Source organism: Lineus longissimus, chromosome 9, assembly GCF_910592395.1.
Source record: "Lineus longissimus chromosome 9, tnLinLong1.2, whole genome shotgun sequence".
Lineage (NCBI taxonomy): Eukaryota > Metazoa > Nemertea > Pilidiophora > Heteronemertea > Lineidae > Lineus > Lineus longissimus.
Window position 1 is genome coordinate 3,199,925 of NC_088316.1, and position 19,137 is coordinate 3,219,061.

At 41.3% G+C, this 19,137-nt stretch overlaps 1 protein-coding gene across 6 annotated transcripts; it reads left to right on the top strand.

Moving 5' to 3' along the window:
* The first annotated feature begins 6 nt into the window (after positions 1–6).
* LOC135493210 (armadillo repeat-containing protein 3-like) lies at positions 7–18,840 on the top strand. Of its 6 annotated transcripts, none has more exons than XM_064780297.1 (22): positions 7–80; positions 631–708; positions 990–1,107; positions 1,411–1,536; positions 1,961–2,032; positions 2,344–2,519; positions 3,077–3,203; positions 3,488–3,627; positions 4,140–4,287; positions 4,721–4,810; positions 5,131–5,283; positions 5,849–5,957; positions 6,739–6,915; positions 7,324–7,658; positions 8,297–8,435; positions 9,235–9,270; positions 11,432–11,536; positions 13,833–13,856; positions 16,255–16,449; positions 16,688–16,850; positions 17,441–17,536; positions 17,976–18,840. In XM_064780297.1, the coding sequence occupies exons 2-22, from the start codon at positions 661–663 to the stop codon at positions 18,084–18,086; spliced, it is 2,688 nt and encodes an 895-aa protein (XP_064636367.1). In that variant the 5' UTR covers positions 7–80; positions 631–660; the 3' UTR covers positions 18,087–18,840. The 6 variants fall into 6 exon arrangements, with proteins under 6 accessions (XP_064636367.1, XP_064636368.1, XP_064636369.1 ...); XM_064780298.1 differs by lacking the exon at positions 9,235–9,270 and adding an exon at positions 10,561–10,581; XM_064780299.1 differs by lacking the exon at positions 13,833–13,856.
* The last annotated feature ends 297 nt before the right edge of the window (positions 18,841–19,137 follow it).

The window sequence follows — 19,137 nt, forward strand, 5'->3', positions numbered from 1 at the left end:
CGTCATCTAGCAACTTCACAACAACAATCGAAACAAATCATAAACTCGTGGTGTTTTTGCCCTTTCTAACTCTATCTGAGGTAAAATATTTCAATTTTGTCGGTGAACTATGTTTTCTACATTAGGAAGATGATCATAAACAACGCGCCTGTGTCGTTCCTTAAAAGGATAAGTGAATAAATGGCAGTTTTGCAAGTCGTAAAGTGAAAAATTTACATTCGCGTACATCGTATCGTATCATCAGACGTATCAATCATGTACATACTACATGTACGTCACCTAGGCCTATGGCTATGTATGATAATCGTATAGGGCCGATCGTATGTATACATCTACATGCAAGAGCATTTGCAGGAGTGCAGCAGTTTTGCCACTTATGGTTTTGGTTAGGGTTAGCTGGGATTTTGTCAGGGATTCTGCAAGTGACTCAGTGGGCCCTACCTCAAACGTGGTTTAGCCTACCCTAGGCTAGGCTAGGGGCCTGACTGAAGAATTTCATTTATTTGACCAGCGGCAACAACCTTTCATAAGCATTATTGAGCATGTTGTTAGATGACTTGGGCGTAAATTAAAGCTACATTGCTGGTGGATACCATGTACACATTTAGATATCATGAGTTTATTTTTCAGGTTGTCCCCGGTCCACAATAAATTTCCAACATGGGCAAGAAAATCAAGAAGGATGACAAGCCACAACTTGATGACGTGGTAAGTAGAACTTCTTTACATTTGCTGTATTTTAATGACAATCAGTGCTGAGTCTAGTCGGTTAGTTGCTGTTACTCATACACCCAGATTGAATCTGTTTTCTCTTGGGGTGATCAGGATACAACATCATTTCAACTCTCATGCCCCATATCATAAAATGTCAAAGTTTTGAAACAGATATAAAAAATACCAGACGAACGCTGTCTTCTCCTTAAGTTCTGGCTGTGCTGTATAAGCCAATTTTTTAACGATGAATAAATATAGTTTGTTTTTCTTTACAGTTTGACACTCTGCTTGTGGAATCCAAACAAGCTGCTACCGTCGTTCTGATGTTGGACAGCCCTGAGGATGACGTCTTGGCAAAGGCTTGTGAAGCCATTTACAAATTTGTTGACAAATGTGAGTTGGAGAACACATCAGTAAAGAAAACTTACAACAGTGTCGGTATTGATAAGGCAACAAAAAAATTACAAAATGATAACATCTTTAGGAAAAGGAGAGAACAGTGATACTATTGACAGGAAATAAAATTGTTTGTCATAACTTGCCTTTCTGAAAAAAACATATTTGCCCAAAAGTTTGGGTAATAGGTGCTGAGCCGGGGTTTTTACTGTGAAAGTTTTTTTAAAGGTGACCCAGTAGGTAGCTATAAGAATTGTTATTTACTATGCTTTACATGACCTGACAAATTTGTCATGATAGGTGACGAGAATAAGAAAATACTTCTGGACCTCGGGGCTGTTGATAAGCTGCTGAAGCTGATTCAGAACGAGGACAGGATCATCAGAAGGAATGCCTGCATGGCTTTAGGTGTTATGGCAGCTCACGGTAGGTCGGAATTTTTCACTCGGCAAACAAGAGATCTTTGTTCCAGCGACCTGTGACCATTATTGCATGAGACACGTGATCATTCAGTGGCAGAGTAGAATTTTGAAAAGGAGGGTACAGCCCCACCCACAGAGCACTGAATGGGGGATCCAGGACCTAAGGAGGGTTCGTCGAATCTTTTGCGGAAAAATAGAAATGCAAGGGCCAAATATGCTTTTTCAAGGGGTCTGAGAGCTAAAATTAGAAGCAGTTAATGTACCCTTTAGGCCTACTGTTTTATCAAGAATAAGATGTCATAAATTTTATGTGGGCTGTGCAGATTACACCCTTCTGCTTGACAAGACTGTTGTCAGCATAGTGTTTTGTTCACTGTCTTACTTCCGTGGTTGACTATGATTGCAATTTGTATCCTCTAAATCTTCAGCCGATGTCCGCAAGTTGCTGAGGAAGCGGGAAGACTGTGTTCCATCAGTGATTCAACTGCTTGCTCCCGAAGGTAAGAAAGTTGGACCTGTTCTGCCAATCCCATGAAGAGGTGCAGACGTCGAAAAATGTGAACTTATAGTTTGCTCCACGATGTTGAGAAATGTTGCATATAATTGCTCTCATTTTTGCAATTGTTCTCCAAGAATGTAGAAATTTTGTGTGATATTACTGATAAATCTTCCCATGTTGTAACCTCTGGCCTTGTTCTGGGGTGGTTGCGGTCGGACTGATTTCTAGAACGGATTAAAACGGTGCGGCAGGATGTACAATTATTACTTACTACTTTATGATTAAGATGGGTTTTTGATCACTTTTTTTCAGAGGACACAGTAGTCCATGAGTTCAGCGCCCTCTGCTTGAGTTTCATGTGCAGCGACTTCAGCAGTAAGGTGGCCATCTACGAGCAAGACGGAGTGGAGGCCTTGATTCGGTGCTTGTATTCCCACGACCCTGATGTTCAGAAAAATGGAATTGAGTCGTTGGCTCTCCTAATGCAGGTTGGTAGATTTAGCTCTTAGATGGCTTATTGGTCAAGTTTCTTGAGACCATCTCAGAACAGAACATACCATGGAAAGGAATGGCAAAATTGAAGCCCTTATTTGTTTTTTTTAATTCATGATAGGGGATTAAGTGTACAGTAGAACCTCTATTAAAGATACTCTTGAGACTAGAAAATGATGTCCCTAATTGAGAGGTGTCCTGATTACAGCAGTAACTTTCAAAAGAAGTTACCAATTTGGAACCAAATGCAGTGTCCTTAAGAGTGGGTGTCCTTGATGAAGATCGGAGGTCTCTTCTGAGGAAGGTTCCACTGTACTGCAGAGTTTAGAGGGATACCTCTATCTCTGCCTTTGGGTACAAAATTGAGTATGACTGAGTCAGGTGAGATGTTCGCCTGAATGACTCGAAGTGCCTGTTTAGGGGGCCAAGCAAGACTTTGAGATAACAATATGATGTGCTTGGTCTTATCTTAAAGGCAGAAATAAAACAGTTGTCTCTAATAGTTTAACAAGCGCGACTGTGCAGGTGCTAACTGATTTTCTGTCTTCTATAGGACTACCACAGCCGAAATGCCGTCCGTGAACTGAATGGCCTTCAGCCCATCCTAGACCTTACCAAATCGGAGTATGCCGTCATCCAGGAACTTGCACTTGTTGCCTTGGCCAGAGCTGCACAAGATGGTAAGCAGTGTCAAATGCGGTCTCAAGCTTTCAGACCGGAGAAAATCAGTCCTCTCGCGTGATCTGGTGACAGATAGATTGATTCTTCAACACTTGGCAATAAGCAAAAATCCCACTTCCAAAGTGTATCAATCCCACTTCTATAGTGTATCACAGAGAATGTTTGGGCCAAGTATCTGTTCTAGACATCTGTATATAGAGTTGGTTCAGTAGCAATCCAGACTGTAATGTTTTTGCTGGTTACCAATTTCAAGTTGGCTAACTTTCCTTGTCTTTGCTTCCAGTTGAGAATCGTTCCGCCCTGCGTGAACTTGAAGCTCTGACTCTCCTTGTCAACTTTGTTGGTCATCCAGAATGGAATGATCTCCATGTCCATGCTCTCGCTGTGCTGTCAAACTGCTTGGAAGATGTGGAAAGTATGCAGGTAAGACTTGTCTGAATTCTAAAAGTTGAAATCTCACCTATTATTTTTATTAAACTGTTGATCTTGGGGAACTTGGCCTCCTCAGCCCTGGTAACCAGTTGAGGAGAGAAAAACACCGAAATCTAACCAAGAAGTCTGGGCTTATCAGCCAGGAAATGGCTACAACATTTCAGTCATAATCGAGGGGTGAAATTTACAACTGGATAGGTACATGAAGTGTATTCAAATAGTTCACAGACACTAACTAACTGACGTGCAAAAGTTGAAGTTGTAATCAGTGAGCTTGTCAGCTGAGAAATGGCTACAGCATTTCAGTCACAATCGAGAGGTGAAATTTACAACTGGATAGATAGCATATTCAAATAGTTCACAGACACTAACGGATGTGCAAATAAAGTTAAAAGTTGGAGTTGTAACAAGCGTGATTGTAGATTTTACCGACATGTTCATTCATTGCATTTTTTTGAGTCACCCTGTCTTGACTTGATGAATTCTTGGCATTCTACTTTCAGTTGATCAAAGAGACAGGTGGTTTGGTGAAGTTGATTGCCTTCGTGACGGACCAGACTCCACCAGAGGAGGAGTCGACTGGTAAAGGTGGGAAGGGAGGGAAGGAGAAGTCGGGCAGCAGGAAGGGAAAGAAGGGCGAAAAAGAGGATGGTAAGTATAAGGGACTAGAGTGAAACCTCCCTAAGTGGACACCTCTCTATTATGGACAATCTCTCAATTAAGGACACTGGGTTTGCTCCCGAATTGGTTGTTTCCATTCGATTTGACCTTTCTAATCAGGACACCTCTATTAAGGACAATCTCTCAATTAAGGACACTTGGTTTGCTCCCGAATTGGTTGTTTCCATTCGATTTGACCTCTCTAATCAGGACACCTCTCTATAAAGGACAGCACTTGTCAGTCCCAAGGCTGTCCTTAATAGAGGGGTTCTACTGTACATTGTTAAAGGCGTATGCCGTTCGTAAAAAATTTGAAAATTTTTATTGAATTTGAAAAGTTACAATTGGGTATTATGCGTACTAAACATAAATTTCAGCATTGCCGTTGTGTATATACTATTAAAGATACCAAATTTAACTTCAGATGATAAACACAAGGCTGGTGAGCCGTCACATACCCTCCCAGAGGTCAAGAAACATGCTGCAAAAGCTATCGCCCGGGCTGCAAGAAACGGTAAGCTTAGCCCCTACCCTAAGTTTTCTATGAGGGGGGCTATACCGCCCCCAACCCCCATTATTAAAACACCCCACCTGGCTTCAAAATCTCTTAGCCGTCAGGCCAGCAGTAAAATATTGTGATCAAAATACATGTACCTGAAAGCAGTTTCATATGAATCCTTGTTTGAAATCATTTTTCTCAAAGTGGCAAAAATGGATCTGTCACTTGGCGATGAAAGTCTTCATAATCTCACGTCAACTCCTAAGACTAATATTTTTTGATTATCCAATTGTTTCGCTTTCACTGCTTTTCACAACTGTATCATTGACTTTCAGCCGAGAATCGTAAACTCCTCCACGAAACGGAAACGGAGAAGATGTTGATTTTGTTGCTGGGGCACGAAGATCACAGCGTCCAGGCCGCCGCTGCCCTGGCACTGGCTGTCATGGCCGAGAATATGTCCAGTAGCGAATCCATTGGACAATGGGGTGAGCATACCAAGCGGAACTGCAGGCCTCTCAATTACATGATTCCTACACTGTATAACGGTGTAGGCCGTACAGGATGTCCCCAAATTAGGTCTTTTTTTTTTTCTTTTTTTTAAAATAATATGAACCCCTGAAGCGTTTTTTGACCCCTAACATAACCAAATCTCATCCAAATGGCCTAATTTTATAGTTTTACCCTAAAATTATGATTTTTCTGGTGTATGTGGTGATATCAGTCACTAACTTTGATTTATGACGTCGCTGTTCAGGCAAATTGGCGCGTTGAAATGTCCCCAAATTAAGCTAAAAAGCAAAAAAACATGTCCCCAAAATAGGCTAAAAAAATACAGGGTGTAGGGGTCTCCACGTAATTGAAAGGCCTGAACTGATACCAACAAAGAACCCTGTTCACATGATCTTAACAAACGCAATTTTCAATCAGTCATCTTGTGAAAATGGACAAATTCGCCAAATTTTAGAGGCACGTTGATTTCACGGTCTACAGTAAATCGGCGAGACCTCTTATTTTCTATTAATTCTAATCCATCCCATGTTTCCATTTCAGAGGGTTTTGATCCCCTCATCAAACTGCTGAAGATAGACAACCCTGATTTGCGGGAGGCTGTCACCCTTGCATTGGCCAATCTGACTACATCTAATATGAACAATTGCCAGTAAGTTTTCATTCAACATTGACCGTCAGTTTTCGGGAAATAGAAAACACATGTCTCATTTACCAATTTTCAGTATCAAAATGGTGAAAAATGGAGAGATAGAGTGGATGCTTCTCCTGTGTAAGGATCTGATGCTGTCACTGTTTGAGAAGACTCTGTGCACTGCATTGGGCTTGTTGCAGAGTTGATCTTAGTGGATAGCAGACATCACATCTTGATGAGTTGCATCAATGTTGTCAAATCACAGGATGTGACATGTCATCCTGCCAATGGGTGATATGAATAAAGCCTAGCAAATGCTTTTACTCCGGTTTTGTACAGAAAGGCCTAGTGTAAATGTACATGGAGATTTAGATAAAAGCATTTGCTAGTCTTTATTCATATCACCCAATGTGTGGTTGTGATGAGGTGCTGCACGTGGTTACTGGTTTAAGGAATCGATACCAAAATGGTGGTATTGGTTGTCTCAGCTAACATCACGAGAGTGGAACAAGACGAAAATGTAGGCTAAAACCGCACCAAGGCAGCAGCCGAGATTTTGGGTAAAATGACAGACAATACCGACAGTGAGGTGTTCATTATCATTCAAAAAACCTTGAACCTTACAATGAAATCTGATGGTGACTGCTTCCATATTTTACACCAAGCCAAGCGCTCCCGTCAAAACAAGGCACAGTTGGAGCGTAGTTAATTGACACTCTGCAAACTGTAGGTCATTGTAATCTTGGTGTTTTAGAATGCTATTTAGCGCCCTAGTGACATAACGCTATTCTCCTTTCAGGGAAGTTGTGAACAGAAATGGTGTCGACCCCTTGATCAATCTGTTGGCTGATAGTCACGAAGCGATCGTTGCCAATGCCGCATGTGTGCTGACAAACCTGGCCCTGGACGAGGTGATGAGGTCTGAGGTACAGAGGCTGGGAATTATCAACGCTCTGATTGGACCTCTCAAATCTGAGTAAGTTGATAATGGAATTAAGTCTCGAGGGGCTAATGCTAGTAGTGAGAACGGCAGTGTTCTGACCATCCTCTGGCAAACAGGGCCTACAACACGACTTCTCCTTATGCATGTTTCATTGAGGGAGTATGTATGTATCGAGTGAAATAACCTGATATTGTCAGGATGTGTTCCGACGGTCTCAGCTCCGTGTAGTATAGTAGTATAAAAGCCATTTAAGAACGCATACTGACTATCAGTTCTATTTGAAATCAGACCAACCATTCGGAAAAAAATATTCCTTTTGTCATAAATGCTTGGATGAAAGCCAATATGGACTTGTGGTGTATTAGGTATGGAATTGAAGTGAGTTGGAGTTGTCTACCGGTACGCTTTCAACGTTTTGAAATATATTTTTTCAATTTCTAGGAGTTGCACGATTCAAAGTAAAGCTGCTCTTGCCACTGCAGCTTTCGTATCGGACGCCGATGCCCGAGAGGAGTTCCGATTGGCCAATGGAATCGAACCACTGACCGAGCTTTTGAAATCGAACAATGACGAAGTGCGGAGAAGTGCATCATGGGCGATCACGGTCGTCTGTGTCGATGAGCCGACCGCCTTGGAGCTCAGTAAACTCGGATGTCTGGAGATCCTTCAAGAGATACAGATGTCGGGGACGAGGGCGAACAGATTCACCGATGCTGCTATGTGTAAAATGCTCGATTGTAATCTGGCGGCCAAGTATGCCTTATCGGGGTATTTAGGTGAGCTAGTTAATTCCTGTGATCAGTTTCTGTTCGATTGGAGTGTTTTGTAAGGATTGACAACTTATTAATACTATTAAACATGCTTCCCAACAGTTTATGATACGAATACAGCACAGGAAAATGTGTCATTTCAGATCAAATACCTCCCATATGGACTGTGCCCACATGGATATTTTGATTTCTCAATAATCTGACTAATATGATTGATATTTCCAAAGAATAAAAATATTTGTTTGGACACCCTTCAGACTGACATACATGTTTCCTGTCATTGGTAGAGAGGTTTCCTGATCAGAGAGGTCAAATTCAATGGACACCCTTCAGACTGACGTACATGTATCCTGTCCTTGATAAAGAAGTGTCCTGATCAGAGAGGTCAAATTCAATGGACACCGTTCAGACTGACGTACATGTATCCTGTCCTTGATAAAGAAGTGTCCTGATCAGAGAGGTCAAATTCAATGGACACCGTTCAGACTGACGTACATGTATCCTGTCCTTGATAAAGAAGTGTCCTGATCAGAGAGGTCAAATTCAATGGATGCAACCAATTTGGGACCAAAAGTAGTTTCTTTAACCAAGAGGGTGTCCTTAAAAGAGAGGCGTCCGCTAAGGGAGGTTCCGCTGTATTTCAGGTCCAAACAACATAATTACTGATGGTTTCTTCGATGCCGGCCAGCTTCGACAAGGCAGTAAATTCGTCACCCTAGAAGACTACTGCAAGATGACTGTCAACCAGAAACGGCCCATTCTACTCATCAATGCCAAACCACTGTAAGTATCATAATAGATAATCATAATCATAATTTTTTAGGAAGTGACTACTTGGCAAGCCCGGCTTACCAAACAGCGACTTTTTCTTGTCCTGAATAGAGAGCCGAACTCATTAATATTAAAGTAAAGTCTCCAGCTCGCCAAACAGGGTAGATTTTTTACCTGTTTGGCAAGCCCGGCTGGCCGAACAGGGTGGCTTTTAGTGCTGTTTGGCAAGCGGCTCTCCAAACAGGACAAAAAAGATGCCTGTTCGGCTAGCGGCTTGCCAAATAGACCCGGCCAATTTTTTAATTGGCTACGAAAACCAAGCATAAAAATAGCTCTGCTTTTTACTGTCCATATCCATAATGTAGGGGCCTGGCAAACCTTGTCCTTGGTCCTGTCTGTGTCTAGAGGCCTGTTTCCAGTGGGATGTTTTCCCTTTTGGGTCTCCACCATGGGAAAACGGAATTATCCTCAAGATTCTGCAATGACCACTCAAGCTGGTAATTATCAAACTGCTGGGGCCTACTGTTGTCTTTCTTTGATGACCACTGTGGGAATACGACCATTTAACTTGGGTCCTGTGGTACAGACCGAGTGTTAATCAGTTTTCATTTTGATTTTGAATCACAATCCATAATCAAATGAATTTTCCTCTGTTGCATAGTTCCAGAATAGCGTACCCCCTACCCCCATCTAATTATTCCTGATAATTTTGTACATTTTGTTTTCTTGAGCCGTTCCAGCATAATTTCCCCCCCCTCCAACCGTCCTCATAATTGTGTACATTTTGCTTTCTTGAACTGTTAATTTCCAGTCCGGAACCTATTGATATTGAGGATGAAAGCGGAAGGTATCCAGTTTCAAGTAATTGGTCATCATAGTCTGCACAAAACACTTTAGGGTTGTCAATTTCTGACAAACAGTCGTCAGTCTTGCTATAGCCAAAATTCACCACCCTGGGGGGTCTGAATACAATGTACACCGGCCACAAACGGCCATTGCTTTTCAACCTGATCCCAATTCAAGCATTGCTGGGATGTTAATGAGGAACCGGCGTGATTTATCCGCCACGTGGCGCTGCAATCGATCACACCAAAACTCTCCATTTCCAATGCATTATCATGTTATTTCTGAGCCCGAAAACGATCGCTTATTTTCGAACGATTTCGGCGACGTTTGCATCTTCCTGTTTTAAATCTATTGAGCTATCAGTTTCTGAAGATAATTTTGCGGAAAATATGCGCAATGCCAGTTATTGGGCACGTTTTCTGTTGTTGAAACCCTGTGCAAAAATGTACGCAATGGTTTCCCGTGATTGACCTCATGCGACGTCAACAGACCAGAAAATGACGTCATGGCGTCAGAAGGTACGATTGATTGTGGCGCCGCCACTGGCATTTATCTTAACGCCGGTTCCTCATTTAAAGTACAAGTAGTTTTCCTCCCACATAATTAGCACAACCCAGCGTAGATTTACATGTACCGGGTAGCTTGTTGACTGGACTGTTTGGGGTTTGAAAGCAAGGTTCGAAATTACAGTTTTCCCCTTGCTGCCAAATCGACCAGTTTCCTTTGAACCATATCAGACCTCCTTGGCTCAGCCTATTTTTTTACATCTTGACCCTCAAGCCTTGGATCCACTCCCCCGACCCGGACTCCCGAGTAACTCTAAAGGCCCGTGTCCACTGGGTGCGTTATTACGTGCGTTATCATGCAGCACACTGCGCATATGTAACGCGTTGCGTAATACGGGCGTAATACTATGTCCATTGGTCCGCATGCCTTCCTTGATCCCTTTGCACATATTGCCACCCTTTCATATCCTAGGCCTATGGTCAGTTTCTATTCGCTGATCACATAACACGGACCAGAACTACGTTGCGTGATCCACTTCATAAAGAAAATTTCTTTATGGGCCGTATTACGTAGCGCAGTGCAGACCGTGTCATGCACAAAAGGACAGGGTTCTTTGAAAAGCCATTGAACTTTACAATGCGCAGTTTCTATGCGTAATACGCTCCGTGATAACGCAGCGCAAAACGCACAAGTGGACACAGACCTTAATGGTTCAGAATGATGTTTATATGCACATGTATTTTGAAGAATTCCTCCACGTTTTTAATTGATATCTCTCTCACAGGAATCCTGAGCCCAAACCAGAGTATGTATTTGAAGTGACGGTTTTCTGATCTGTCCGCTTTGGCTCGACCTTACCCTTGTCCCTATTCCCAGGCCTAGCAATCGAACTTAGTCTCTTTTATGCTTCTTTTTAGAGAGTGTCATAGACAATTTGGCCACATGCCTGTTCAACTATTAATTTAGATTTGTTTTCTTGGAAAAATGTGTCAGCAGATTCTACATCACAGTTGAACCTCCCTAAAGCGGACTATTATGGACACTACCGGTAGTTTTGGACCCAAAGTGGTGGTTTTCATTCAATTTGACCTCTCTAATCTGGACACCTCTCTATGAAGGACAGCACTTGTCCGTCCCGAGGGTGTCCTTAATAGAGAGGTTCTACTGAGTTATGTTTGCTTTTACAGCTATATTTTTTAGATCGAGGTGAAATGCTTTTAGAACATTTGATTTCAAAATAGACAAGAGAGTAGACAAATAGTCCTACTGCTTGAGCCATTCCTGAGGGCGTTGAGTCAAAGTCCAATATGAATTATCCAGCTTCGGATGAATACATTTTAGCTTAGATTATCTTAAAGGGGGACTATAGGCAGAAGCAGGGGGTCAACTTGGCCACCTTTGGGTTGCTGATATGCACAGCAAGTGTATTGGGTCATGCTTGAAACAGCACTTAATACATTCTTCGTACAATGGTGAATAGTTTTGACCTCCTGAGAGATGGGAGAGACCCCTATTGGCGAATTCACTTAACTTTATCTTGCCTACCTAGCTGCTGCCTATAGTGACCCTTCGATAATGTTTAGAAATGACGTGTTCTTCATTGGATCAAACAGAATTAACGGGAATAATTCAGCGAACGGCGTCATCACTTTCAGTAAGCCGCCAACTCCTCAACCATCAGATGCAGACGTCGCTGCCTCATCATCATCAAAAGGCGCTGTCTCGGGGAAGACATCAAGAACCGGCCGCGACTCAAAATCGTACGTATCCTTGAAAATATCAACGTTGTCACGTTTTCAAAGTGTGAATATTGTTGTAACTTACAGTTAAAGGGGTACGCCGTTGGTAATACTTGTGGTCCAGTTAAATAGAAATCCACTAATACACAATGCCGTAGTGCAGTTATTGTGAATACAAATTTGTTTAAACTTGGTATTCATAGTAATTGTATAGCAGTCTACACAACGGCAATGTTGAAATTTATATTTAGTGCGTATTTCCACAATTGGTCATTTTAAAATTCAAATACAAATTCCTAATTTTTAACGAACGGCGTAGGCCTTTATAAGATTCTCCTGTCATGCCTGTTTTTCCTTTGTTTGAATTAAACGGAATTCTGGGCCGACTTTTGGGGCAAAAAACATCTGGAATTCAAAACAAATTGTTTACCAATCATCTAAATCACATGAATGGTACTATCGCTGATGGAAAGTGCTGATGAAGAGCTTTCGGACAATTGGCCATGTTGATATAGGTTTGCAAATGTTGCAGTGGGAAAGTGCTGATGAAGAGCTTTTGGACAATTGGCCATGTTAATATAGGTTTGCAAATGTTGCAGTGGGAAAGTGCTGATGAAGAGCTTTCGGACAATTGGCCATGTTAATATAGGTTTGCAAATGTTGCAGTGGGAAAGTGCTGATGAAGAGCTTTCGGACAATTGGCCATGTTGATATAGGTTTGCAAATGTTGCAGTGGGAAAGAGCTGATGAAGAGCTTTTGGACAATTGGCCATGTTAATATAGGTTTGCAAATGTTGCAGTGGAAAAGTGCTGATGAAGAGCTTTCGGACAATTGGCCATGTTAATATAGGTTTGCAAATGTTGCAGTGGAAAAGTGCTGATGAAGAGCTTTTGGACAATTGGCCATGTTAATATAGGTTTGCAAATGTTGCAGTGGAAAAGTGCTGATGAAGAGCTTTCGGACAATTGGCCATGTTAATATAGGTTTGCAAATGTTGCAGTGGGAAAGTGCTGATGAAGAGCTTTTGGACAATTGGCCATGTTAATATAGGTTTGCAAATGTTGCAGTGGGAAGGTGCTGATGAAGAGCTTTTGGACAATTGGCCATGTTAATATAGGTTTGCAAATGTTGCAGTGGGAAAGTGCTGATGAAGAGCTTTTGGACAATTGGCCATGTTAATATAGGTTTGCAAATGTTGCAGTGGGAAAGTGCTGATGAAGAGCTTTCGGACAATTGGCCATGTTAATATAGGTTTGCAAATGTTGCAGTGGGAAAGTGCTGATGAAGAGCTTTTGGACAATTGGCCATGTTAATATAGGTTTGCAAATGTTGCAGTGGGAAGGTGATGATGAAGAGCTTTTGGACAATTGGCCATGTTAATATAGGTTTGCAAATGTTGCAGTGGGAAAGTGCTGATGAAGAGCTTTTGGACAATTGGCCATGTTAATATAGGTTTGCAAATGTTGCAGTGGGAAAGTGCTGATGAAGAGCTTTACAATGTAATGGTCATGTCAATAGGTTTACAAATGGTACCTCCGGATAGTGCTAATCGAGAGCTTTCCTACAAATGGTCATGTCAATAGGTTTACAAATGGTACCTTCGGATAGTGCTAATCGAGAGCTTTCCTACAAATGTTCATGTCAATAGGTCTACAAATGGTACCTCCGGATAGTGCTAATCGAGAGCTTTCCTACAAATGGTCATGTCAATAGGTTTACAAATGGTACATCCGGATAGTGCTAATCGAGAGCTTTCCTACAAATGGTCATGTCAATAGGTTCACAAATGGTACCTTCGGATAGTGCTAATCGAGAGCTATCCTACAAATGGTCATGTCAATAGGTGTACAAATGGTACCTTCGAATAGTGCTAATCGAGAGCTTTCCTACAAATGGTCATGTCAATAGGTGTACAAATGGTACCTCCGGATAGTGCTAATCGAGAGCTTTCCTGCAAATGGTCATGTCAATAGGTGTACAAATGGTACCTCCGGATAGTGCTAATCGAGAGCTTTCCTACAAATGGTCATGTCAATAGGTTGCGACTAGAAAATTTCATTACCATTTCTTTCGATCACATTCTGTTTAAAATTTGACATTTAGATTTGGTGCAACTTATTGTTTAATTGAATGGTCCAGTTCGTTTCTACTTTATTACATGCTAACCAAGTGTAAATCATTACTGTAAATACAATTTTAGATGATTAATTAATTAATTAATTAGTTAATTTACAGATTTGCTCCTTACAATGTTTTGCGTTTGAAAAATACTCCCGGTATTTATATTTAGCCCAGCTTTGACTTTTGTTTTGACAGGGAAGTAGAACATCCAAACTCAAGGCAATTCAATTTAGCTTTATGTGTCAATCACCAGTCTATGTAGATTTTGGCCTCACACCGTCGCAGCAGTTAATTAGTGCTGTTGCGTCACATCACAGTGTGATTACCATTCCTAATCTCAGCTGTTAATTAGTTCCCGCAGTTAACTAGTCCCAGCAGTTAATCTGTGCGGCTTCATCAGAATCATAGTGTGGTTATCACTCCTCCTCTCATAATATAAGGTCACACTTTAGTTCCCTCAAGAGTCGTTCAGATTAAGTTGATCCTGATTGCCAGTCTTAATTTGATTAGTCATGCCCGTCCCTATCACAAGAGGGGCTTGGTGCGAGGTTGAAAGGGAAGGTTTTCTTTCGCCAGGCTGAAATAAGACAAAAGTTTGCGTTGATTTATTCACAGGAACACATGTCATTGGTAGATTTGTAAAATCACATATGTGACCTGACACAGCATGTTCCGCTAAACTTGGCAGGTCGAGATGGACTTGCTCATTTCACAGTTGTCTGCCTTCTGTGAAATCTGAGATCATCAATTTCTTCCTCTTGGTGTCATTCAAGCTCATCTTCTGTGCGACATGCACCTGATTTTGCTGTCAGGTATGGTAGTCGCTAAAAATAGCACTGGGATGTAGCTTTATATCCTAATCAAAACAGCTATTCCTAGAAACAGCTCAATGCATGGGCATTGGGCCTACATATCAAAATACATTACATAGTTGGGATCAATTTAGTCCGAGCTGACAATGGCTTATATTTATAAAGACGAGTAAATGCTTTTACTACAGTTTTCTACAGAGATGGCTAGTGTAAATGTTCATGAAGTTTAAAGTAAAAGCATTTACTAGTCTTTATAAATATCAGCCCATGGGTGTTCAGTTTTCTAGGTAATGGCAAAGTACGGGAGCAGGATGTCGTGATTTTGATAGACCTTGGCGAATATTTACCTCTTCACATTATCCTTCTAAAATCCTTATTCCTTAGCGCACTATTTCCCAACATTAGTTTTTAGATATCTAGATCTGTCCATTTTAACCCTCTGCTGAGCAACAATTTCACTCCTGAGGAAGAACAGGTGTTGAAAAAAATTCTTTGAAAATTTGGCGAAGATAGCATCACTGTCGCGACATTGATAATCATTTTCAGAAGATATCTAATGCAAGCGACGTTTTGCAGATTATGAAACCACTTGTATTTAAATACTAATTCAGTTGCATAGTTTTTCTGGGGCACACTTGGTGGACACCTAGCTCCTCTCCCCAGTAGTTCACCAATCATAAATGTACTAATCTCCTTCACCAGACCTATCCTACTGACAAATCCTTTCCGATCAATTCTGTGAGTAGCAGAGGTATTGAATTTATATGACACTGCTGCGAGTGATCACAATTTAATTTTCTGTGTGTGTACTCAGGGTTTCAGTTTCATGAATTTTGGTACACCCTGTATTTCAACATTTTGGCACTTCTAATTGCGGTGCAGGCTTTTTTCATAGTGACATTGTATTTTCTGTGATAGTCTTTAAACATTTGTCCTTTCGATATATTTTAAGGCCTTTATTTATAGATTTGAGCACTGTTATGTCTAAAAAATGCTTTGGTGTTTGGGGGGATATTTGGTTATTTGACCCCCTAATTTGAGCATTAGTTGAAACGTAGTGAAGTCCATGTAATTCAAAGCCCGAGTTTCATTTCTAAGTTCAATCCCCTGGGAAATAGATATATGAACATGAAATTATCATTTTGCTTTGACTTTTCCATTTTTGGTTTTTGCTGTGGTGATGTGTGAATTGAGTCCTGGTCGTGATGAAACCTTCAGCATATTCAGCACTAAGAAACGTCTCTGTTGGGAAAGAAAAGATATTGTCCTGTGTCGTCTCTGTCTGTTTCAACCACTGCCTGAAAAGTTCAGACTTAATGGAATTTAGCCCAGGGGGTCACTCCCTTAGAAAAGGGCAGGCATGTATACGTGTCCGGGAAAAAGCTGGCAAAGTCTTTTTTCGAGGCAGAAAAAACAAAAAAAGATTGTTGTTCTCACCCTGCTGAAAATGAAGAGGTGTGGATTGAAGGCCCTCACTGACTCCCCTTCTTCAAGAGTGACCCCACATTCTCCCCCGGGAACTGAGCCTGTCTTTTTATATGGTAAAGGCCAGGCTACTACCATTTGTGACCCGTCACAGCAAAACCAGGCGTGTGTCGCACAGAAGATGAGCCTAAATGACACCAGGAGATAATGGAAGAAATAGGTGTGCTCATATTTCACAAAAGGCAGACAATAGAGAAATGAACAAACAGTCTGTCTCAACCTGCCAAGCTCAGAGCGACATGCGCCTGGTTTTGCTGTGACGGGTCACAATTTTACAAATTAAAGAATTTCTCGTCATTTCTTTTCGATTTCTTTTTCAGCAAATCGCGGACACAGAAAGTGGCTGAGGAGCAGAAAAAGGCACAGGAAATAGCAGAGGAACAGCAGGAGGGTCACTCCGAAAAGGAGGTGTTTACCCCACCAGCAGATCCGACGCTTCTGAAATACATCGAGGAGGTGATTGAGAAAGTGATGCCTCTACCGACGACGAAGGAACAAGTAGTTGGACTGGCTGAGTAAGTAGGCCAGGGAGAATAGGGGAACAGCTGATATGCTCCCCCAGGAAAAGGTGTCTTTGCCTGGTGGAGGGGGAGAGTACAGTCAGGTCGATACCACCTAATTTTTGTAAGCATTTTATTTTCACAGATAGACCTCTTTAATAAGGACACCTCTCTATTAAGGACAGGACTTGTCAGTCCTGCGGTGTCCTTAATAGAGAGGTTCTACTGTACAACCGATTTAATCCCGTTTCAGGTTTGTAGCGGATAAAATGGGCGGCAGCATCCAACGTGGCCAGGTGTCCAACTTCAGCTTTGAGCTTCCGATCAGTCAGATCAAGTTCAACTTGAAATCGAACGTCGTTCCACTTGGCATGATTACAACTGGCATACACTACCACAGGGCTTTGCTCTTCAAGGTAGGTGGATCTTTGATAAGCGCTGTGCAGAGCCATTTAAATTGCAGATACCTGCGATTATAATCGCTGCTCTGCACGGCAATATAATCACTTGTCTGCAGATAAAATTGGTAATCCCTACATTTGACATTGATTCGAAGATTACTGTGACCTGAGATGACACTACAAACGAGCAATTCTTGTTGCATGCAATTTAAATTCCATTTAGCGGCAATTACCAGGAAGCTTCCATACCTTGACAGACCTTGAATGGTAATGTGGTGAATAGCATTGGTTACTGTCTTATATGGTATGATAGCTCTTTCTGACATCTCTTTTTTTCAACATCAGCATGCAGCAGACACTGCTAGGTATAGACAAAATTCAAATTGATAAATTCAGAGAGGATATTTTCGCACATGTTGGCACTCCTCACACCTGTGAGGAAAACGGACATGAATTTTTATTGAAGGTTGTCAAAGTTGGCTCTGGGAAAACATTTAGAGATGGGGTCCGTGTGAGAAGGGTGAGGAAAGCCAAGGTGTGCACGCACGAACTGACGGGGTGTGAATTTCATCTAGTGACTGACTGTTTCATGGTTCTTGTTCCAGGCTCTGGCTGACAGACTGGCAGTGCCTTGCTCCCTGGTTCGAGGCGAGTACAACCGAGCCTGGAATGAAGTCTTACTAGCTGAGGACAGTGACTCGGTAAGTGTCAAATTTGACGAAGGAACAAGCATTTTGACAATATCATTTCCGGCCTGAGGACTGAAATAAGGAGATGTCTTTATCCTTGAATGAAGACTGCAGTCCATTCATGAGAAAATGGCACTGAAAATGCAACAATTAGACACATCGCCTGATATTTATAAAAGACTAGTAAATGCTTCCCGTACTTTGCCAATACCTAGAAAACTTGACACCTATGGGCTGATATTTATAAAGACTAGTAAATGCTTTTACTTTAAACTTCATGTACATTTACACTAGCCATCTCTGTAGAAAACTGTAGTAAAAGCATTTACTACTCTTTATAAATATAAGCCATTTTCTTCTTTCCTGTGATATTGTAGGCCTACTGGGCAATTGGAAATTTCCCATTTTTACGAGCGTTTTTTGTAATAGGTCGTTTTCTTTTCGTTTTCAGTCCAGCAACCCGAAATTCCCACCGAAAAATTACATCGTCGATCTGATTCATGAACCTGGCAGCCTGCTTAAAACGGACAGTATAGAAGCATCAAATTACAAGAAACTTTGAGGAAGAGAATTTGAATAAAGGGAGATATATTATTTGCGAGACTCTGGGCTGTTTAAAAAATCATCCACCCTTGGTAGGCCTTTGGATTGGTTCTGAAATACACTCACTCAAAGCCCTGCTGACATAACTTCCCTAATTTTGTCAACCCATTTGACCTGAACCAAAGGAATGTTTTGTTTGGCCTGACAGATTGGATTATATTATGCAGGCCATTAAAAATTGTTGTTTGTTTAATTTGCAAGACAAGCAGGTGTCCAACATTGAACTGGAGATTAGAGATTGACCTATGATTACATGTACATGTACTACACTCAGAGGCTCTTAAACTTCCATATACTATTATATGAAAAATGACCTACATGTATGTCAGTGTCTTCTGATAAAGCCCTTAATCAAGCACATATCAATAGGGCAGGACTTTTTCCCAGGGGACTCAATTTACTTAATACACCAGTCATAATAAAGTCAGCCTGATTTTTAGTGTGTTTAAGGAATTTAAGAACTGACAGACTGACTTGGACATGGACACACCATTCGTCCATTTTACTGTGATGAGTTGGAAAATAATCATTTTAGATGAATCTAGATTGTTACCGATAGGCTTTGTAAGTTATGCACTTTCAATTTTTGTTTTCCGGAAGCGTATGATTTTCCATCATATCCCCGTCAAATTTTTTTCAGAAGTCCGTCCATTGTAATTTCTATCTTATTGTACATGTATTTATTTTGCAAAAACAACGTGTTTTGTAAATATGATGTTAATATATCTTTATTTACAATAATGTGTTGTTGTTAGTACATTTCAGTTGTTCATTTTGTACGTACACATTTAACCGGAATGGGAATGTACAGCCCTACAGCTGGGGTGATACAGGTTGTCCTCATGAATACCGGTATCGGGTGCCATTTTGAAGAGGCCTCTTGGGGTGCCATATACACCTTTCCAGAAATGGGGCGCTGAGTGTCCGAAATAGTGATGTCATAAGGGGAAACTAGGCCTTATGGTGGAGGGACAAAGGAGATGGTCATGGTTGACCAACACACTTGAATG